The sequence below is a fragment of the Rana temporaria genome, chromosome 1 (assembly GCF_905171775.1).
Source record: "Rana temporaria chromosome 1, aRanTem1.1, whole genome shotgun sequence".
In the NCBI taxonomy this organism is placed as follows: domain Eukaryota; kingdom Metazoa; phylum Chordata; class Amphibia; order Anura; family Ranidae; genus Rana; species Rana temporaria.
The window spans coordinates 529,695,523-529,716,221 of NC_053489.1; the positions used below are offsets into that span (position 1 = coordinate 529,695,523).

The following is a 20,699-nucleotide window of genomic DNA, read 5'->3' on the forward strand; positions in this document are numbered from 1 at the left end:
TGGCGCGGGAACTCCATTTTGTGGGTGGTGCGTGCCCGGGGGGGGGGGGGGGGGGGGGGGGTTGGGGGCAATCAGCGGGTCCCGTGGACTCAATGTCCGCCGGCCACCCGTGATCCTTCCCTGCAGTGACAGAACGGGGATCTGCCTGTGTAAACAAGGCAGATCTCCGTTCTGACAGGGGAGATCACACAGATCCTGTCTTTCTGCTATACAGGAAGATGGATCTGTGTGTTTCCCCAGGCAGCCCATACAGTTAGAACACACAAGCAGGGAACACATTTAACCCCTTAATCGCCCCTAATGTTAACCCCTTCACTGCCAGAGTCATTACTATAACTGCAGATTTTTAGCACTGATTACTGTAATAATGTCAGTGGTTCCTAAAAAGTGTCAAAAATGTCAGTTAGGTGTCAGATCTGTCTGCCGCAATGTCGCAGTCACACTAAAAATCACTGATCGCCACCATTACTATTAAAAAAAAAAAAATAATAAAAATGCTATAAATCTATCCCCTATTTTGTAGACATGATAACTTTTGCGCAAACCATTCAATATACGCTTACTGCAATTTTTTTTCTGTAGCAGAATATATATCGGCCCAAACTGATTAATACGTTCGTTTTTTTTTTTTACATTTTTTTATAGTAGAAAGTAAAATTTTTATTTTTTTTTCAAAATTGACGCTAATTTATTTGTTTATAGCGCAACAAATAAAAAACGCAGAGGTGATCAAATACCGGCAAAAGAAAAATCTATTTGTGGGAAAAGAGGACATCAATTTTATTTGGGTACAGCGTTGCACGACCATGCAATTGTCAGTTTAACCATTTAAGACCCGGACCAATATGCAGGTTAAGGACCTTACCCCTTTTTGCGATTGGGCACTGCGTCGCTTTAACTGACAATTGCGCGGTCGTGCGACGTGGATCCCAAACAAAATTGGCGTCCTTTTATTCACACAAATAGAGCTTTCTTTTGGTGATATTTGATCACCTCTGCGGTTTTTATTTTTTGCGCTATAAACAGAAATAGAGCGACAATTTTGAAAAAAAATCAATATTTTTTACTTTTTGCTATAATAAATATCCCCAAAAATATATAAAAAAATTTTTTTTCCCACAGTTTAGGCCGATACGTATTCTTCTACCTATTTCTGGTAAAAAAATCGCAATAACGATTGGTTTGCGCAAAATTTATAGCGTTTACAAAATAGGGGATAGTTTTATGGCATTTTTATTAATATATATTTTTTTACTACTAATGGCGGCGATCAGCGTTTTTTTTTTGTGACTGCGACATTATGGCGGACACATTGGACAATTTTGACACATTTTTGGGACCATTGTCATTTTCAAAGCAAAAAGTGCTATAAAAATGCATTGATTACTGTGAAAAGGACAATTGCAGTTTGGGAGTTAACCACTAGGGGACGCTGAAGGGGTTAAGTGTGACCTCATATGTGTTTCTAACTGTAGGGGGACGGGGCTGGACGTGTGACGTCATTGAACGTCTTTCCCTATATCAGGGAACAGACGATCAATGACATTGCCACTGTGAAGAACGGGGAAGGTGTGTTTACACACACCTCTCCCCGTTCTTCAGCTCCTGTGACCGATCGCGGGACACCGGCGGCGATCCGGTCCCACGGCTGCGGTCACAGAGCTTCGAACCGGGTCGCGTGCGCGACCCACGGCTGGGCTCTTAAAGGCGACGTACCTGTACACGCCTGTGCCCAGCCGTGCCATTCTGCCGACGTATATGTGCAGGAGGCGGTCCTTAAGTGGTTAATCGACGCAGTGCCGTATCGCAAACAATGGCCTGGTCAGGAAGTGGGTTAATCCTTCCAGGACTGAAGAGGTTAATCAAATAATTATTTTATCGAAAGTTCTGTAAGTTTTATTAAAATTTACAAACAAAAATTTACAAACAGGCAAAAAAAGAAAAACACAAAAAATGAAAAGAGAAGTACTGTAAAATGGGCAGCAGCATCATAATCATATAAATAAGTTTTAAAGTATTTACGCTACGCTGCTTTAAGTCAGAGAGGCAAGTGCTGTATTCACAAAGCACTTGCCTCCTAACTTACGGCGGCGTAGCGTAAATGGGGCCGGCGTAAGCACGCCTAATTCAAATGAGGATGAGGGGGGCGTGTTTTATGTAAATGATTGGTGACCCGACGTGATTGACGTGTACATATCCCAGTGTGCATTGCTCCAAAGTACGTCGCAAGGATGTATTGGTTTCGACGTGAACGTAAATTACGTCCAGCCTCATTCACGGACGACTTACGCAAACAACGTAAAATTTTCAAATTTCGACGTGGGAACGACGGCCATACTTAACATTGGCTACGCCACCTAGGGGAAGCTTTATCTTTATGCGGCGTACCTCTAACGGAAACGGCGTATCTTTACTGCGACGGGCAAGCGTACGTTCGTGAATCAGCGTATCTAGTCATTTACATATTCTACGCCGAAATCAACGGAAGCGCCACCTAGCGGCCAGCGGAAAAATAGCACCCTAAGATACGAAGATGCAGGCCGTCGTATCTTAGCTAGGTTTAAGTGTATCTCAGTTTGAGCATACACTTAAACTTACGACGGCTTAGATTCCGAGTTACGTCGGCGTATCTACTGATACGCCGGCGTAACTTTTTGTGAATCCAGCTCTATGTGTGCATGGACACCAAAGCAAGTGTAGAGACAGTTTAGAGGTAGAAAAAAAGCACCAAATGCCCTAAAAAGTGACATTTTTGAAGCCCAGCGAGCATGAGGCATTAAAGTCATATTAAAGTCTTGTTTTTTTTTTATTTAAAATTAACAAACATGTCATATTTACCTGCTCTGTCCAGTGGTTTTGCACAGAGCAGCCCGGATTCTTCTCTTCTCGGGTCCCTCGCTGGCACTCCTGGCCCCTCCCTTCTGCTGAGTGCCTCCACAGCAAGCAGCTTGCTATGGGGGCTTCCAAGCATGCTCGCTCCTGAGCCGCTGCTCTGTTGTTCCATTCAGATACAGAGCTGTGGCTGGGCCCTGCTTCCTCTCTCTCCTCAATGGCTCACTGACTTTGACTGTCTCAGCCAATGAGGAGAGAGTCCCGTACAGCCGACGCACAACTCTGAATCGAAATGGGGCTTAGGTAAGTATTAGGGGTTGCTAAGGGGGGCTGCTGCACACAGAATGTTTTTTAAACGTCAGCAGCTACAAATACTGTAGCTACTGACTTTTAATATTAGGACACTTAGGTCCCATGCACACAAGACGCTGGTAAACTCGAGTTCAGAGGCGTTTGGGCATTTTTTTCAACTGCCCCTGAAGACATTTAATGTTATCCTACAGGTATGTGTCCATGCACACAATCACGTTTTTTGGCGTTTTAAAGCAGTTGGGGTTAGGCTCGTTTTTCCAGACGCAAAATTTTGGGTTCTGCTGCAAACGTTTTTGCGTTTCAAAGCTTTGGGAGGGTCTACAATGTCTTTGTTATGAAGGCTGATAGCCGCAAACGCGGTAAAACGCCGTGAAATTCGCGGGAAAAACGGGCATTTTAAACGCCGTTTTTTGCCTTAAAAACTTGAGTTTACATTTGCTTCTCGTGTGCATGGGGCCTTACCTGTCCAGGAATCCAGCGGTGTTCTCACCCAAGCTGATTTTAATCGGGTGCTACTGCCGCCATCTCTACTGAGGGAAACCAGCAGTAAACCCTTGCGGCATTACAGCCGATCGTGTGTACAAGGCATTAGGCTTCATGTACACAGGATGTTCTAAAATCTCTTCTGAATGCTGGAAATTTTAACGCTAGTAGCCGACGTTTAAAAACGTCTGTCTGCCACTTTGAGGCTTCAAGTACACGAGACGTTTTTACAACCTCTCCTGAACGATTTACCTTGACAAAGAGTAACCCACGTTTAAAACGTCAGTTTTGCAGAGTTTACATGCCACGTCTAGCAGCGTTTTTTTTTTTTTTCAGAATAGCCAAAAATGAAAAGCGCCTGTAAACGAAACGTGGCTAAACGCGAGTTACCGCAATTAGAAGCGTTTGGCGCTCCTCTAAACTCAGCTCTGAACCCATTTTTTTGCATAACAAAAAATGCCTCTAAACTCAACTACCTAGAAACGACTATAAATAACCCTGTGTACATGTACTGATAAGATAACATAGATGAGAGTTCAGAAGCAGTTGAAAAAAATGCCCAAATGCTCCTAAACGTCTGTTTACCAGCAGCAGTGTACATGAGGCCTTACATACCGTGTTTATGCGCGTGTAGCGGCATTTATGAGTGTTTAGAAGCATTTTTTAAAGATAACCTCAGGAGACCCTCCTAAATGCCCACAATGCATGAAAAACAAGTAACGTATTAAAGCGGTGGTTCCCCCTTAAAACAAATTTCTAACAATACATTTGGAAGACTGCTTACACTGCGGGTAAGCTGGCTTTTTTTTTTTTTTTCGTACATACCTCGATATCGCCGTTTCATCCCTCGACTTCCGGGTATGAGTCTTGTGGCGGTGGGCGTTTCTAGTTGATTGACGTTCCTCCGACTGACGCATACTTGACGTCACGACTTTCCGAAAGAAGCCGAACGTCGCTGCGCAGGCGCCGTATAGAGCCGACTCTATACGGCGCCTGCGCAATGACGTTCGGCTTCTGTCGGAAAGTCGTGACGCGCAGAATGCACCGGTCGGAGGAACGTCAATCAACTAGGTCCAGCAAGACTCATACCCGAAAGCCGAGGGATGAAACGGCGATATGATCGAGGTATGTACGAAAAAAAAAGCCAGCCTGCCCGCAGTGTAAGCAGTCTTCCGAATGTATTGTTAGAAATTTGTTTTAGGGGGAACCACCCCTTTAACTATTTTAGCCATTTTGTGAGAGAAGAGAAAGCAGTGTGCTCTACTGTAACTATGGATCCCATCTCTCCCTTTCTTTCTCTCTCCCTCCCTCTCTTCTCTCTCCCCCCCCCCCCCCTCTCGCTCTCTCTCTCCCTCTCTCTCTCTCACTCCCTCCCCTCTCTCTATCTCCCTGTCCCTCCCTCTCACCCCTCTATCTGTGAAGAAAAGTATACCGCTCTAAAAACAATCAATCCCCATTGCTTCCGTCCCAACAAACCAAGAGGGTGCTGGCTGTGCTCAATTACCATGAGATGAAAGAAAAATCCTGGATCGCCGCACTCCTCAAAAAACAATGTCTTTATTCAAAACATGAAAAAACAACAAAAATTCAAATGGAAAAAACAGCCAAAATTCATGCAGTCAAACAAGAAGTGGATTAGGAAAAAAGAGCTGACATGTTTCGCATCCTGTGATGCTTACTCGTACTGTCCCTCCCTCTCACCCCTTCCCTTTCTCCGTATCTCTCTCTCCCTCTCTTTTTCCCTCTCTCTCCCCTTCTATTTCTCCCCCCTCTTTCTCTCTCGCTCCCTCTTTCCTTGCTTGCAGGCAACAGCATGTGGTAAAAATTGTGTTTTTTCCACATTTTACATATTCCTTTTTAAAAATGCTTATAAACATAAACATGCATAAACGCAGTTTACCACAGTTCCACGTAGTTACAAGCATTTGGCTTTTGATATGCCGGTAAGCTACAGTTCTGAATGTGATTTTTCTGTTTTAAAAAAAAAACTTCAATAAACTCAACTGTTTCTAAACTACTACAAACGACTGTGTGTAAACGTACACATAGGATAACATCTTATAAAATCTCTTTATCAGCAGTGTTTTCCATTTTATAGGTGACTTTGCAGCAATGAATGAAGAGTGTTCGGATATCTTGAATGGAAGCAGTAAAGTTAAACTTGCAGCACAGAATGAAGCAGCATTATTATCATTAATGGAAAGGACTGGGTACAATATGGTACAAGAAAATGGACAGCGTAAATTTGGTGGTCCTCCTCCAGGTAACATTATTAGACAGTGGCAGTGCATGTTAAAAATTCAGCTGATGTATAAAATAAAAAGAGATGTCTATTACATTGAAATTACATTCAGAAAATGTTATATAAGTTTTTACTGTCTACAAGACACATTGGCCAAGAGGTTCATCTTTTGCACCACCTGCTTTACACTTGTACATCAGTCAGCTGGTTTATTAGGGCATGTTAGGAAATCTGATATTGTGTAATCTGTTTGTGAATAAAAACTTGCCAGCTGAAAACAGAACTCAATTCAGTAGAAATTTTAACAGAATCCTATACACTATTGTAAAGAAAGAATGCAGGAAGTAAATGGGATTTTAGTTCCCCCTATAGTTTTAGAATGACACAGAGATTACATGTTCCAAAAATAATAGAGAAGATTCAGTAGTTTGGGGGGGGGGGGGGAGGTGATAAATAGTGTTATTGTACTTTAAATAAAAAGCTTACCTTAAAAGAAAAAGAATGTTTGGATGTTTGACTTCTACAGGATGGCTGCTACATTAGAATGGTTCTAAAGCAATGGAGATAGTGAGTGATTTAATAATAACATCTCAGTGTTTTGACCTCTCTCATCCTCTCAGCTCAAAAGTGTGGGATGCATTGACAGGGAGGCAGGAAGTTCAGAGTTAGTCCCCGTACACACGGTCGGTTTGGTCCGATGAGAATAAACCAAAGTTAATTTTCATCGGACCAAACCGACCGTGTGTATAGGCTATCGGTCTGGTTTCCTTCGGTCCAAAATTTCAAAACCGAACCAATGGACCGCTGCCCCATCGGACCAAACCGATGGTTAGTACAAAAAAAGCATCGGTTCAAAACCCGCGCATGCTCAGAATCAAGTCGACGCATGCTTGAAGCATTGAACTTCGTTATATTCAGCACGTCGTGTGTTTGACGTCATCGCGTTCTGACCCGCTCGGATTTTGGACTGATGGTGTGTACACATATCAGGCCGTCAGGCCACTTCAGAGGTGAACCGCTGAAAACGAACCGACGGACCATTCTCAATCGGTTTGGTCCGACAGTGTGTACAAGGCCTTAGGGGTTCAGTGTCAAGGGTACTGGGAGGCAGGTAAGTTTAGAGTCAGGGTTGCATGGGAATGCAGGGTTTCGGTTGCTTGGTGATAGGGATATGTTACGGAGCAGAATGACTTAGGGGTATTTTCTTCCAGCCTGAATGCTAAATCTGTTAATTTGTAAACCTGGATGATGGCTTCTCCAACTAAGCATCACCTGATATGGTGTAGATTCCTGCACTGCGTTGCCTGCTGATCCAAGGTAAATTCAGTGGGAGTTAGTTAAATTGCCATGGGTTGTCTTTAGTATTAAATTATTTGTGTTCATTTTACTGCACATTACCTTGGTGAGGGGCAACATATGGCACGCTATGCAGTGCCATTCATTACGACTGCCACCCCAATGCACAAATAAAGTAGGTGCCAATGGAGTTGCACTGCATACCAAAAGCATGTTCTTTGCACTGTAGTGCGCTGCAAACAAAACACCCAAAAAACAGGTCTGCTTTTTTGTCATTGCCGTGTGTTGGCCGACCATTTTAGATTAACTGGCTGCCTTAATGCAACACATATTAAGATACAATATTATTGTATATGCAGTAACAAACTGCAATGAAATTACATATTGTGAATGGGAGGCCTGAGTGGTTTGAGCTGCACTGCTGGCTATTTGATGTGTGCCGTCAGGACTTCTTGGAAATCTATAGGTTTTTACTGAAAATGCGCAAGACCCATAGTGGAATTTAGTGACAGCACTGCTGATCTATTCTAACCTGTAGTGATCCCTGCACATAACAGCCATCAGCCCTTGGCATAGAATGTCTCCCATCAGTAATAACTGATGCAGCTCTATTCAGCAGTGCATGTGGTACGTATAAGTTACAAATATTTTACTTAAAAATATGGGCGTACAGTACCGGACTCATCCGTTGTTTGTACACTGGCACAGAGCTCTGAAGTCCCTTATATAACTCCTCCCACTCCCAGAGATCCTCAGCTATTTCGGTGCTGTATTCGACGAAACGGATATTACAGATAAGTCAAAAATCCTGTTTTCTTGTTCATACAATACAGCAGGGTTTGACGAAACCTGGGCGCCAGGTCACAATTGCGACTAGTATTAGCGACCTGGCGCCTGGGGTGGCACAGCTGGGGAATCCTGCATCTCCGTGCGCCCCCACCTCCCCTGCCGCACAATCGCATTGGGCCGCGCCGGCCGGAAATTGAGACTGCGGCTTTGCGGCCTTCTGCAGGCCTATGGTTCCTTCTGTGATCTGGCGCCATCTTGTGGTGGCCGTTGGTATGACAAGACAACCAGCAATGCTAATAGAGCTTCCCCTGTCTGTTTTCACTGCCATCTCCTTTCCTCTAATTAGAACCCCCAAACATATATATTTTTTATTCTAACATCCTAGAGAATAAAATGGCGGTTGTTGCATTACTTTCTGTCACACCGTATTTGCGCAGCGGTCTTACAAGCGCACTTTTTGGGAAAAATTACACTTTTTTTTATAAAAAAAATAAGACACCAGTAACGTTGACCCCATTTGTTTTATATTGTGAAAGATAATGTTACGCTGATTAAATTGATACCCAACATGTCACGCTTCAAAATTGCGTACGCTCGTGGAATGGCGACAAACTTTTACCCTTTAAAATCTCCATAGGCAACATTTAAAACATTCTACAAGCTGTATGTTTTGAGTTACAGAGGAGGTCTAGGGCTAGAACTATTGCTCTCGCTCTACCAATACCTTGCGAACACCGCTTTCATATGCGGGCGCTAATTACGTATGCGTTCGCTTCTGTGCGTGAGCTTTGTGGGACGGGGCGCGTTCCTGGCTCCTAACTTTTTTAGCTGGCTTCTAGATTCCAAGCAAATTTGTCAAGCCCTGCAATACAGGACGCAGGCAGAATCAAAGATAGCTGGGACATTCCAAAGCAATACAAACAAAGGGTGGGCAACAGAACAACCAAATGCCAATAGGCCCACATAAAAAAAGGAAACGCTGCTACTTAAACAGCACTCTACTATTCTCCTAATAAAACCTAGTATATGCTTTAACAGAGGACCAGATGACAGCCTTACAAATTTGCTGGACAGAAGACTAATGCTGAAAGCTCAAGATACCCTGATGCCCCATACAGACGGTCATTTTTTGTGATGAAAAAAAAATGACGTTTGAAGTGATGAAAAAAAACGACATTTTTGAAACTTCATTTTCAAAAACGATGTAGCATACACACCATCATTTTGAAAAATGATGAACAAAGTGACGGCACTCTAAAGGGGAAGTTCTATTCGCCTTGAGGCTGCTTTTAGCTGGTTACTTGTTAGTAAAAGATGATTCGTGCTTTTTTGTCTGTTACAGCGTGATGAATGTGCTTACTCCATTATGAATGGTAGTTTTACCTCCCGTCTCAAAACTTGCTTCTGGGCATGTGCGGGTTTAAAAACGTCGTTTTGCCCACACACTATCATTTTCATTGACACAAAAAATTACATTTTGAAAAACGACACAAAAAATTCGAGCATGTTCGAATTTTTTTTTTGTCATTTTTCAGAAGACATAAAATGACGTTTTGCCCACACACGATCATTTTAATTGACATTTTTAAAAATGTCATTTTATTTCATCACAAAAAATGACCGTCTGTACGCGGCATGAGAGATTAAGTAGAATGTACCTCAACAGAAAAGCTGAGAACCCTCCGGTTCTCAGCAGTATAGGCATGAACAATGACTTGTCAAAGCAATTGAGAAATGGTGGAGCCCCCGTGAGATCCTTCAGGAAGGAAAAACTTGGAAGGCAGGTATTTTTCCAGAAGAAAGTTGTTGCAAAGAGGTAGACCTACTATACAGCTCAGACCCTATCCAAAGAGTGCAGCCTACTTGGAAACCCTTCTAGCAGTGGTGAAAGTGACAAGGAAAGCCACCTTGCATGTGAGGTCAGAGAAGGATGTGTCGTGGATATGTTGAAAATGAGCTTTTTGAAAAGATGAAAGCACCCGATTCAGATCCAAATAGCATCTGGGAGTAGCAACATGAGCAACCTCCTACACAAAAGCTTTTACCAGAGAGGGAGAAGCTATCAGTCTTTGGAACAGAATAACCCAGGCAAAATTCTGACCAAACTTTGATACAATCTTGACTGTAGGAAATGCAGAGTATGTCCCACAGAATACTTAAGAGGATAAAAATGCTGCTGTTCTCACCAGGTGAAGTAGGCTTTTCAGGTGCAAAGATAAACCCAGTGGAAGGAAGATTTCCTTTTCTGCAACAAAGTTGGAATGACTAATTCAGACAGACCCCTTTCACTCAGGATTTGGGCTTCAACAGTCAAGCTGTCAAAGCAAGCGATCAAGAAACAGAATGGAATACTGAATCCAGAGACAGCACATCTGGACTGTCATTAAAAGCACAATGTCTGTGTACTGCACACATTTGTGGGCCAGATTAGAGACACGAGGACCACCAGAATTTCCTCAGAATTGACCCTGCAGAGCAGATAAGGAATAATCTTAAAGAAAGTAAAGATGTAGATCAGAAATAACTGACCCTACAAAGTTTCCAAAGCATCCACTGCAAAAACATGCAGATTTCTGGCCTTGAGGACACACCTGTCCAGTTTGTTGTTGACTCTGAATGCTAAGAGATCTGTCTCCAGTGTACCCCACCATCTTTAAATGTTTTGAAACACTTTGGAGTGCAGTCATTCCCAGTTGCTGACAACTGAGGTAGTCTGCCTGCTAGTTCTCCACTCCAACTTTGCCCAGGACAGGAATTAGGTCCTCTTCACCAACTTCTTTTTTCCTCTTTGATGCATTGACCATGATGTATGTCATGGTCGTGAAGCTTTTGGGCTAAACTTGTCGGCAGACTACAGAGTTGGTGAAAAGGCCAAAGGGAATCAATCGCAACAAATTGTCAGTAGTTTTGGCATAAGGCAATGATGACTGACCTTGCAGACTCTATGTGGAGCTTTCTGGTTCTAATAAATTTGTTGAGGGCTTCAGATTCATAATGAGATGAATATTGCCATTTGTGTTTCAGAACCCTGAACAAGGTGGAATAAAACCTCTCAAATATTTTGCGCTGAGAAGCCAAAACAATGAAACAATGATCCTGGGGAAATCAGTTGCTGTAAGGCAATGCAGAGTGCCTCCTGCTGTTGAGGGAGGAGGGAACATTGGAAGGTATGAGTTGGGGAGAAGGGGAGGATTAAAACGGCAGCTTGTAACCCTGGGATAGTGCAGATTGATCCCATAGGTCCAGAGGGTTCAAAGTCCAGACAGCTGCAAAGGTTGAAAGACATCCCCCCCACATGTAGAAGTGTGGGCAATCCGCCACTACGGAGAGGGCTTGGGAGTCCATCGCTTGCAACAAAACTGTTGCTTGTCTTGGAGGTAGAGAGTTGGGAAGGGGCAAAATTAAGCCTTCATAAACCAGGAAGACTAAAATATGCCAGTGTGGACCCTTGTTCTATTTTTATTAGGCAGAAGCATGCTTTTTCCACCAGTGACCTTATTGAGCAAGGAGTCCAGAGGTTCACCAAGAAGACCCACCGCTGTAAGACCCCTTTCACACTGGGGCACAGTGCCTAAAAGAAGCTGCATCTGCAATCCCAATGTGAAAGCCTGAGTGCTTTCACACTAAAGCGCCTGAAAAACGCCCCTGTGTGAAAGGCTTCTTAGCGGTAAAAAAAAGCGCCTGTAAAGCAGCTGCATCTGCAATCCTAATGTGAAAGCCTGACTGCTTTCACACTGAGGCGCTGGCAGGGCGTCAAAAAAAGTCCTGCAAGCATCTTCTTTGCAGCGCTTTAGAAGCGTTGAATACACCGCTCCTAAAGTGCCCCTTCCCATTGAGGGAGCTTTTTTTAACGCCAAAGCACCTGAAAAACGCCCAGTGTGAAAGGGGTCTTAGCGGCGCTTTACCAGTGTTTTTCGGGTGCTGGTAGAGCGGATCCATGAGAATGGAAGCAGGGTCCCTAGCCATCCACACCACCAAACTATGAGAGTCTCAAAAACTTTCATAGCAGTAATGGTGTTCTACAGTCAAGGACACACAAGCAAAGAATAGCACTGAAAGCGGAATACACTGAAGAGACTATCCTTTTTTTGTGGAACCCCAGAACAACCCATTTTGTGAAGGAAGAACCCTTTTTTTTTCCTATGCTTGTGTAGGGCCTCTTGTACTATAAAATACATAGGAAATTCTTTAGGAGGCCTTTTTGGAACCTATGTTGGTAACTTGAGGTGTGTCTGAAACTTGGGCTTCTGGTTCTAAACACTGCAACAGTTTCCCTCATTTCTGGGGAAACGTAAAAGAAACAGCTTTTTCCCACTCAGAGTCCACTGATTGCTAAGAAGATCCTTTACCCTCTCTTCTTCTTGTAGAAAGGTACTAGCCAAGGGGGGAAACAAATATAAATCTGGGCAGGAAGGAGGGATGCTTGTGGTTCGTCATCTGCCATAGCAAGAAGGTTCCCTTATATATCACCAAAAGGGAGGACAACTGATGAGGGGAGGAAAAATAAACTCACTTTGCTCTAAAAGGAGGTTCCCACAGGAAATAGAATTTCCCACCACCTGACTTTGTTTTGAGCGTGCCACCCCTTTTCCACTGTGCTCCTCCATTGAGAACAAAAATACTGTGAGGAACTGAAGGTGCTCACGGACCTGCTTAAAAAGGTTAACAGCTGTGCTTAGGCTGTGGGTGGCCCCAGAATATGGCGCTGTGCATGTGCCTCTTAAAAACAGCTGTTGTTGCTGGCTATTTGTTATAGTCTGACCAGGGGCAGACTGACAACTCATGGGTCCCCCGGGCAATAGATTATGGGGCCCCCAGGCTTACAGGTGGCCGCCATGCCATGAGTAAGTAACAAACAAAATAACAGTTTTTTTACCTTATGGCAGAGCCCCCCCAGTGTATCACCTTCTATCAGTGTCCCCTTACACACACACCTTTGCTCCTTAGTGCTTGGTGTGGCAGGCAGCTGGCAGGAAAAGGCCTTTAAATTAGAAAAAAAATAAAAATCCACTTGTTGCAGGCTGTGAACTGCGCAAGTGAGTCTTAAAGCCAGCGGAATAGTGAACTGCTGTGGTTGGCCTCAGATCGGGCAGTGGGGCGTGTGAATAAAAGCCATGCTTGATGTGTGCCATGATATCACCGCACAGGTGTGTACCCAGACCTGCCCTACTGCCTGATCTGAGGCCGAGCTAGCAGTTCACCATTCAGCTGCCTCCGAAATGGCAAAGTGGATTTTTCACGGGCACGGGATTGTTAGATCGACTTCTGTTTAGTGGCAGTAGGCACAAATGAAACATACACACACAGTATAGCAGGGCTTGACAAATTTGCTTGGAATCTAGGAGCCAGCTAAAAAAGTTAGGAGCCAGGAACGCGCCCCGTCCAGCCGAGCTTGCGTGCAGAAGCGAACGCATACGTGAGTAGCGCCCGCATATGAAAGTGGTGTTCAAACCAAATGATTGGTAGAGCAAGAGCAATAATTCTAGCCCCAGACCTCCTCTGTAACTCAAAACATACAACCTGTAGATTTTTTTTAAAAACATTGCCTATGGAGATTTTAAAGGGTAAAAGTTATATATATACACATGTGGCGGTTGGTGCTCAAAATTTTTTGGGGGCGCAAACAAACTGAAAAAAAAAAAAAGAAAAAAACATAAATTGCAGCCACTGTGCCCATCAAACGCAGCCACTGTGCCCATCAATTGCCACCACTGTGTCCATCAAATGCTTCCAGTGTGCCGCATCAAATGCTTCCAGTGTTCCCCATCAAATGCTGCCAGTGTACATCACCCGGTACTTACCTGTCTCGCAGCGGGTCAGCGGCGGTGTCCTACACGTCCGTGATGTCTTTTTCCATCCTCTCTATCACAGCGCCTGGCGTTTCAGCCAATCAGGTGATAGGTAACAGACCCAAGCACCTAATTGACTGAGAGTGTTAGCAAAGCTAATTCCTTCACTTTCCTAATGCCCGCTGTTTACCTTTTTGGGTGCCTATTAGAGCCTGTGGCTCTAATCAGGTGCTTCCAAAAAACATCCCCACCACTGTAATTCAGGCGCCATGCGCCCAAAAAGGGTCTGGACACCTGAATAGGGGGTGACAGTGGCGACCATAGATAGATTCATGATATGCATAGACAGGTAGAGGAGAGAGGGGGCGGCGCCCGTGCACCCCTTATGGACGCACCGCCACTGATAGACACACAATATACACATAGACCACATTATACATATATACACATAGACACACATTATATATATATATATATATATATATATATATATATATATACATACACACACACATATAGGCACACATTATACATATATACACATAGACACACAGGGCCAGATTCAGAGAGATCGGCGTATCTTAAGAGCGGCGTAGCGCATCTGATATGCGCTACGCCGACGTAACATAGAGAGGCTCGTACTGTATTCACAAAGCACTTGCTCCCTTTCTTGCGCCGGCGTAACGTAAAATGGCCGGCGTAAGCCCGCCTAATTCAAAGTAGGCAGTGGGCGAGTAGTATTATAATGAAGCGTGACCCCATGGAAATGCATGGCCGAACGAACGGCGCGTGCGCCCGCATGCTCAGAATCACGTCGCAAATACTCCCTAAGATACGTCGGCTCAATGCTTTCGACGTGAACGTAACCTATGCCCAGTCCCATTCACGTACGACTTACGCAAACGACGTAAAATCCGATGGCAGTTCCCTAAACGACTTAGACCAGCTTTTTGGTGGTTTAACTTTCCGCCGGAAAAACGCCTTACGTAAATGACGTAGATTACAGCGACGGGCGCAAGTTCGTTCGTGAATCGGCGTATCTCGCTCATTTACATATTCGACACGTAAATCAACGGAAGCGGCCAGCGTAAATATGCACCCAAGATACGACGGCGTAGGAGACTTATGTCGGTCGTATCTTGCCACAATTCAGGCGTATCTGGTTTAGAGAATCAGCGCATAGATACGGCGGCGCACATTTGGACTTACGACGGCGTATCAGTAGATACGTCGGCGTGAGTCTTTGTGAATCCGGCCCACAATATACACATAGACCTAGACACACACCAGCACTTTTCCCCCAAATATCTTCCTGATTGAACACACTGCTGCCCCCATCTCCTGGCATGCTGGGACTTGTAGTGCCTAGGGGTGCAACGGATCAAAAAACTCACGGATCGGATCGATCCTCGGATCAGGAGTCACGGATCGGATCATTTTCGGATCAGCAAAAAAAAAAAAAAGGGTCCGTTTTTTCATTGGTCCAAAAAAAAAAAATTATATTATATATATATATATATATATATATATATATATATATATATATATATATATATATATATATATATAATAAAATAATATATATTTTTTTTTGGACCAATTAAAAAAGAGCACAATAGCAATTCACAGGGGTGGATTAAAGAGGAAGCAGGTGAGGCTGTTTGGGACCTAAAGTACAATCTTGATGTTTTTACAGCAATATATATATATATATATATATATATATATATATATATATATTTTTTTTTTTTTTTTTTTTTGCTGTAAAAACATCAAGATTGTACTTTAAGTCCCAAACAGCCTCACCTGCTTCCTCTTTAATCCACCCCTGTGAATTGCTATTGTGCTCTTTTTTCCCCCTTTCCCCCCCCTCCTCTCACACCAGTGCTTCACTGCTAACATTCCCATTCAGCTTGCTAGAGCCCACTGCACAGCGTGACACGCCTCCCCGGGGAGGCGTGTCACGCTGGGCTCTGGCAAGCAGACTGGCCGCCGCTCCGGAGCTAGGCCGAAGCCGGGGACTTTCCTAGGCCTAGGCTCCGGAGCGCTCCGCGGATCGCGGGGTGTGCCGATCCGAACGGGGTGGCCCGTTCGGATCACGGATCGGTGACGATCCGTTACACCCCTAGTAGTGCCCCAGCAGCTCACAGACACATTAGGTGGTAATGCAGGAGAGGAGGGGACTGTGCCTGTGTATTGGTGGGCAGCTGAGTAGGCAGGGTAGCAGAGATTGGGGGAGAAATTCAGAACATCCTTCCTCCATAAACATGGCACTTCTCACACAGTAAATCGATCAGCTTCATAGACAGGAGGAGCCATGCTAGAGGAAAAACACATCCTCCCCCTCCCCCCTGCTCACCAGGGTAAGCCACTGACAAAAATAAACTCAGTTCTGCTCAGCAAGCTTATCTTCGGGCACACTGCAGCCCTTCCCACACTGCAGGCTCTGTTTCCTCTCCTCTTCTCCAGCTGTCGGCAATCTCTCGGGTTGTAAATAATGACGTTTTTTTTAATGTCATTAAAAACTATCATGTGTGGGCTCCAGAGCATTTTTCACGATGTAAAAAATGGCCATTAAAAATTTCGAACATGCTCTAATTTTTCACTATGTTTTTAACATTGTCGCTTTTAACGTCGTAAAAAATAGTCGTTTGTGGGCTTTAACAACGTGAAAAAACCGAGCATGCTCAGAAGCAAGTTATGAGACGGGAGCACTCGTTCTGGTGAAACTAGCGTTCATCACGCTGTAACAGACTGAAAAGCACAAATCGTCTTTTAGGCCCCGTACACACGACCAGTTTCCTCGGCAGAATTCAGCTTTCGACCGAGTTTCTGGCTGAATTCTGCCGAGAAACCCGGCCGTGTGTACACTTTCGGCCGAGGAAGCCGACAAGGAGCTCGACGAGGAAATAGAGAACATGTTCTCTATTTCCTCGTTGTTCTATGGGAGCTCTCGCCCCGCCGAGCTCCTCGGCGGCTTCAGGGCTGAACTGGCCGAGGAACTCGATGTGTTTGGCACGTCGAGTTCCTCGGCCGTGTGTACAGGGCCTGACTAACACAAAATCAGCAAAAGCAGCCCAAAGGGTGGCGCCATCGGAATGGAACGTCCCCTTTATAGTGCCGTCGTACGTGTTGTACGTCACCGCGCTTTGCTAGAGCATTTTTTTTTCACGATCGTGTGTAGGCAAGGCCGTTTTAACAATCAGGTTGGAAAAAACATTTTTTCTAGACCATTAAAAATGTCATTTTGTACAACTCAAAAAACGTGTGTACGCTGCATTACTGGGGCTGGAGGACCCAATGAAGAGGAGCATGGTGGCAAAAGTATTGCCTGTGCTATAGCAGCGCATGGAGCTGGAAGAGCACAGCCTTGATGAGGCTGTGAGATAATGCAGCCAAAATAGCATGGATAATAAAAACTTTCTGAGAAAAGACCGTTTTCTCTTTCGTTCATAGACGGACACAGCCTTCATTGACCTTAGGGTTATGCTTCTTCCTACCAGGATTAGGCAGAATTCTACAGCACTTAAGGTGTTAAAACCTTTCCTTCATGCCGCTCCTCCCAGGGGGCGTGGCTCCCCCAGGCATAACCCACACCCTGCTCTAGCAGCCTCAGTTTGTTTTCTGCCTAACGACAGGAGGTCAGGCTCTCTCTGGAGTTCCTAGACTCTGGAGTTTTTTTATTATTTTGTTCCTGCATTTCTGAATCCTGCGATTCTTCTATCAACAGCCGACTGGGTCACAGGCTGGGTCCTCGACCCTTGTAGTCCCCCCATGTTCGGCCTTCGAGCGTGTGCCGGCCCTCAGCTCAGCTTTGGGACGTCCACGACAGGCCCCGTTTCTCCAGGGGCGGCCGGGGAACTTCGGTTCTAGGGCACACATATGACCGGTCTTTTATGGCCATGTCACAGTGTGTCTGGCCGACAGTCATGCCGTTCGCGGACGTTGGTTCTGTCTGGGATACCTCCAGCCGGGTAGTCGCAGGACAGGTAAGTAGTGGCCCCTTACTCAGGTAAGTGGTCTGGCTGGAAAGTTTCCCTTGGTAGGTCGACTGAGGGTTTTCCCTGCTTTCCTCTCTCCCTTATTCCTTTCCCTCCTTCCCTTTTTGGGTGCCGGCTGTGAGGGTTTTTTTTTTTCTGGGGCTCATGTCACTGGGCCCGGGTGTAGCAAGGGCTGTGTGTGTGTCACTGCAGGGGGCTGTGGTGTTCACTTCTGGGCCTTTGCAGTGTGCTGTGAGGTGTTTCTGTGTGACAGTTGCTAAAAAAAAGTCACTGTCTTTTTAAATCTGCGTCATTGGCGGCCATTTTGCCGGAGCCTATCCTTATATAGCCCGGCGGCCATTTTCTTGTAGTCCTATGCTGTTTTTTCAGCATTCGGCGGCCATCTTCATATTTTGGTCTGCCTCGTGTGGCGGCTGTTGGCGCTGCAATCACCTCGGCTGTGTCTCAGGGAAAAACAGACACAGCGCTGCACTGCTCTCAGCACACCCTTTCCTTCTCGGACCGCGCTGCACCGGGTGGGGTGGTGAGTACCAGAGGCCCCCCATGCTCTCCTTTAGCTGCAGGGAGGTGACCAGTGGGGATTTTTTTTTTTGTCCTGCCTTGCCGGGGGGGTGTCTCAGCGCTGGCACTATGGAACCTGAGCCAGGTCTCCCTCTCCACTAGGCCTGAGTTAACCCTTAGCGTCCCTTCCCCTGCCACATCTGTTTATGTGGCTATCCTGGGTTTTCTTGCCAGGTTTGAAGCAGCTAGTGCCCGGATGGGGGGTAAAAAAGCGCCCCCCCACTGAGCCTGCTTCTGGGGATGTCTCTGACATGGAATCTGGTTCTGGTATGTCAGAGGCTGTGGACTTGACCCACATGGATAGTGAGGATGTCTGCTGCAGTGTCAGCAAAAATTGTTGGAGCTCTTGTTTTTTTCTGAGGTGCGTGAGACTCTAAAAATTGAGGTTGTGGTGGAGACACCACCGTGTCAGTACCTTTTTGGATCCGCAGACCGCCACGCACTGCTGAAGGGTTCCTTGTGTTCCTTATTTGGACAATATGTTATACAAGGAATGGGATGCACCACAAAAAGTTTGTCAAAAAACTTTGCAACCCGTTACCCCCTTGAGGGGGATTTAAAAAATAAATAAAAATATAGGTCTCTCCTCCGCCAGTGGACCCCCTATGTCCAGACTGCGCAAGGCCGCCACATTGCCTGTGGAAGGGGCTCCTGCGTTTAAGGATCCCGCTGATAGGAGAGTGGAGGCCGTGGCCCACTCCCTATTCACCGTGGTGGTTTGGGCGGTGAGGCCGGCTCTGGCCGAGGCCCTGGTCAGGCCCCGACTGGAAGAGCGAAGCTCCTGCTGCAGGAGCTGGAAGAAGGGGCTTCCGAGTCCTCTTGGGACCTGGCTGAACGATAGTTCAGGGTCAGAATTTTCTCTGCGAGGCAGCCATGGATACGTTCCGGGGTTTCCGTCTATGCAGGGTTCTGCGCCGCCTTGTGTGGCTGAGGAGCTGGTCTGCGGACTAGTCCTCTAGGTAGGCCTTGGTGATGGCCTTTAAGGGGGAACGGTCCTTTTGGGACTTCCCTGGGTGGCATCATTGTGGATGCCACGGGTGGTAAGCACATGCTGTTCCCACGGTCTGGAAAGGGCTTGGGACCTTGCCCTGCGCATGGACCCTCCTTGACTACCTCCGAGCTTTTTTTCGCCCGCCCTGTGCTTTAGGTCTACAAGGTGCTTAAACCCCCGCCGCGGGGTAGCAGGGCACCTGATACCGCATGCCTATCAAGTCCGCGGACGTACCTGCTTCCGCCTGTAGGTCTGCTCCTGCCCTTGTATCGGGTGGGAGACTGGCTTTGCACATTCATGGCTCTGTGGAGGTCTCTCCTCTCTGACCGTTGGGGTTGCGAAGTGGTTTCCTTGGGGTACAAGTTCGAGTTTCTCTCTTGTCTGCCAAACAGGTTTTTTCCCTCCGGCCTCTGGCCTCCTCCGGTTCGCCGGTTGGCTCTGTCAGGGGCTGTCCAGGATCTTCTGGTCAGGGGAGTGATTGTGTCAGTTCCCTCGTTGGAACGGTCTCGGGGGTTTTACTCCATTCTGTTTGTGTCCCCACGGAGGATGGGGCCCGGTCAATCCTGGGCCTCATGTCCCTCGTTTGTTTTGTCAAGGTGCAAACTTTCAGGTGGTGTCGATTCGCTTGGTAATAGCGGCACTCCATCAGGGGGATTTTTTTCTGGCATCCTTGGATGTCATGAACACGTACCTACATGTTCGCGTATCCTCAAAGCACCAGAGTTTCTGTGCTTTGCGGTCGGGGGGGGGCCCTTTTTATTGGTGTCCTTCCCGTTCGGCGGGTTTTCGCCAAGGTGCTCGGCCCGATACTGGCCCGGCTGTGACAGCGGGGGTTTTGTTATCATGGGATGTCTGGCCGACATTCTCGAGCTTCTTTGAGCTCTGCATTGGTGGAGCCGTGTCTATCACGTGTTACCTGGGACTAGTACTGGATTCCGCCGGGGCGGGAGTGTTTTTTCTCCTAACGGAAAAACTTCAGATTCTGCTGTCTGCTGTGCAGCAGTTGCCGACCCAGAAACGGTCATCTCTACGATTCTGCAGGAAGGTTCTGGGTCCGTTGGTGGCCTCGGTCAAGGCGGTTCCGTATGTCCAATTCCATGCCAGGGTACTACGGAGGGATTTGCTGTCACGATGGGACTAGCTTCCGTCATCTCTGGATTACCAGATTCAATTGAGTCATCTGATCATGTCTCCCCTGGTGTGGTGGCTGGCGTTTCCGGTGCTTTGGGCCAAAAATGTTGTTTTTTCTGCTGGCCACTGGACAGTGGTCACGACGGATGCCAGCCTCTGGGGAGGGGCGCTTGGGCCAATCACTGGACTCCTGTGGACTCAGGTGGAATCCTGCCTACTGATCAACGTTCTGGAGCTCCGAGCGATCAAGCTTTGCCTTGCCAGGTGGTCCC

At 46.2% G+C, this 20,699-nt stretch overlaps 1 protein-coding gene across 1 annotated transcript in view; it reads left to right on the forward strand.

The window, feature by feature from the left end:
- The window catches only part of RBM46 (RNA binding motif protein 46), an 86,520-nt gene that overhangs the window by 685 nt on the left and 65,136 nt on the right, over window positions 1–20,699 (forward strand). Inside the window, exon 2 of the mRNA XM_040332117.1 lies at window positions 5,726–5,890. Coding sequence (XP_040188051.1) covers window positions 5,726–5,890 — 165 coding nt within the window. The remainder of the gene's footprint in view (window positions 1–5,725; window positions 5,891–20,699) is intronic.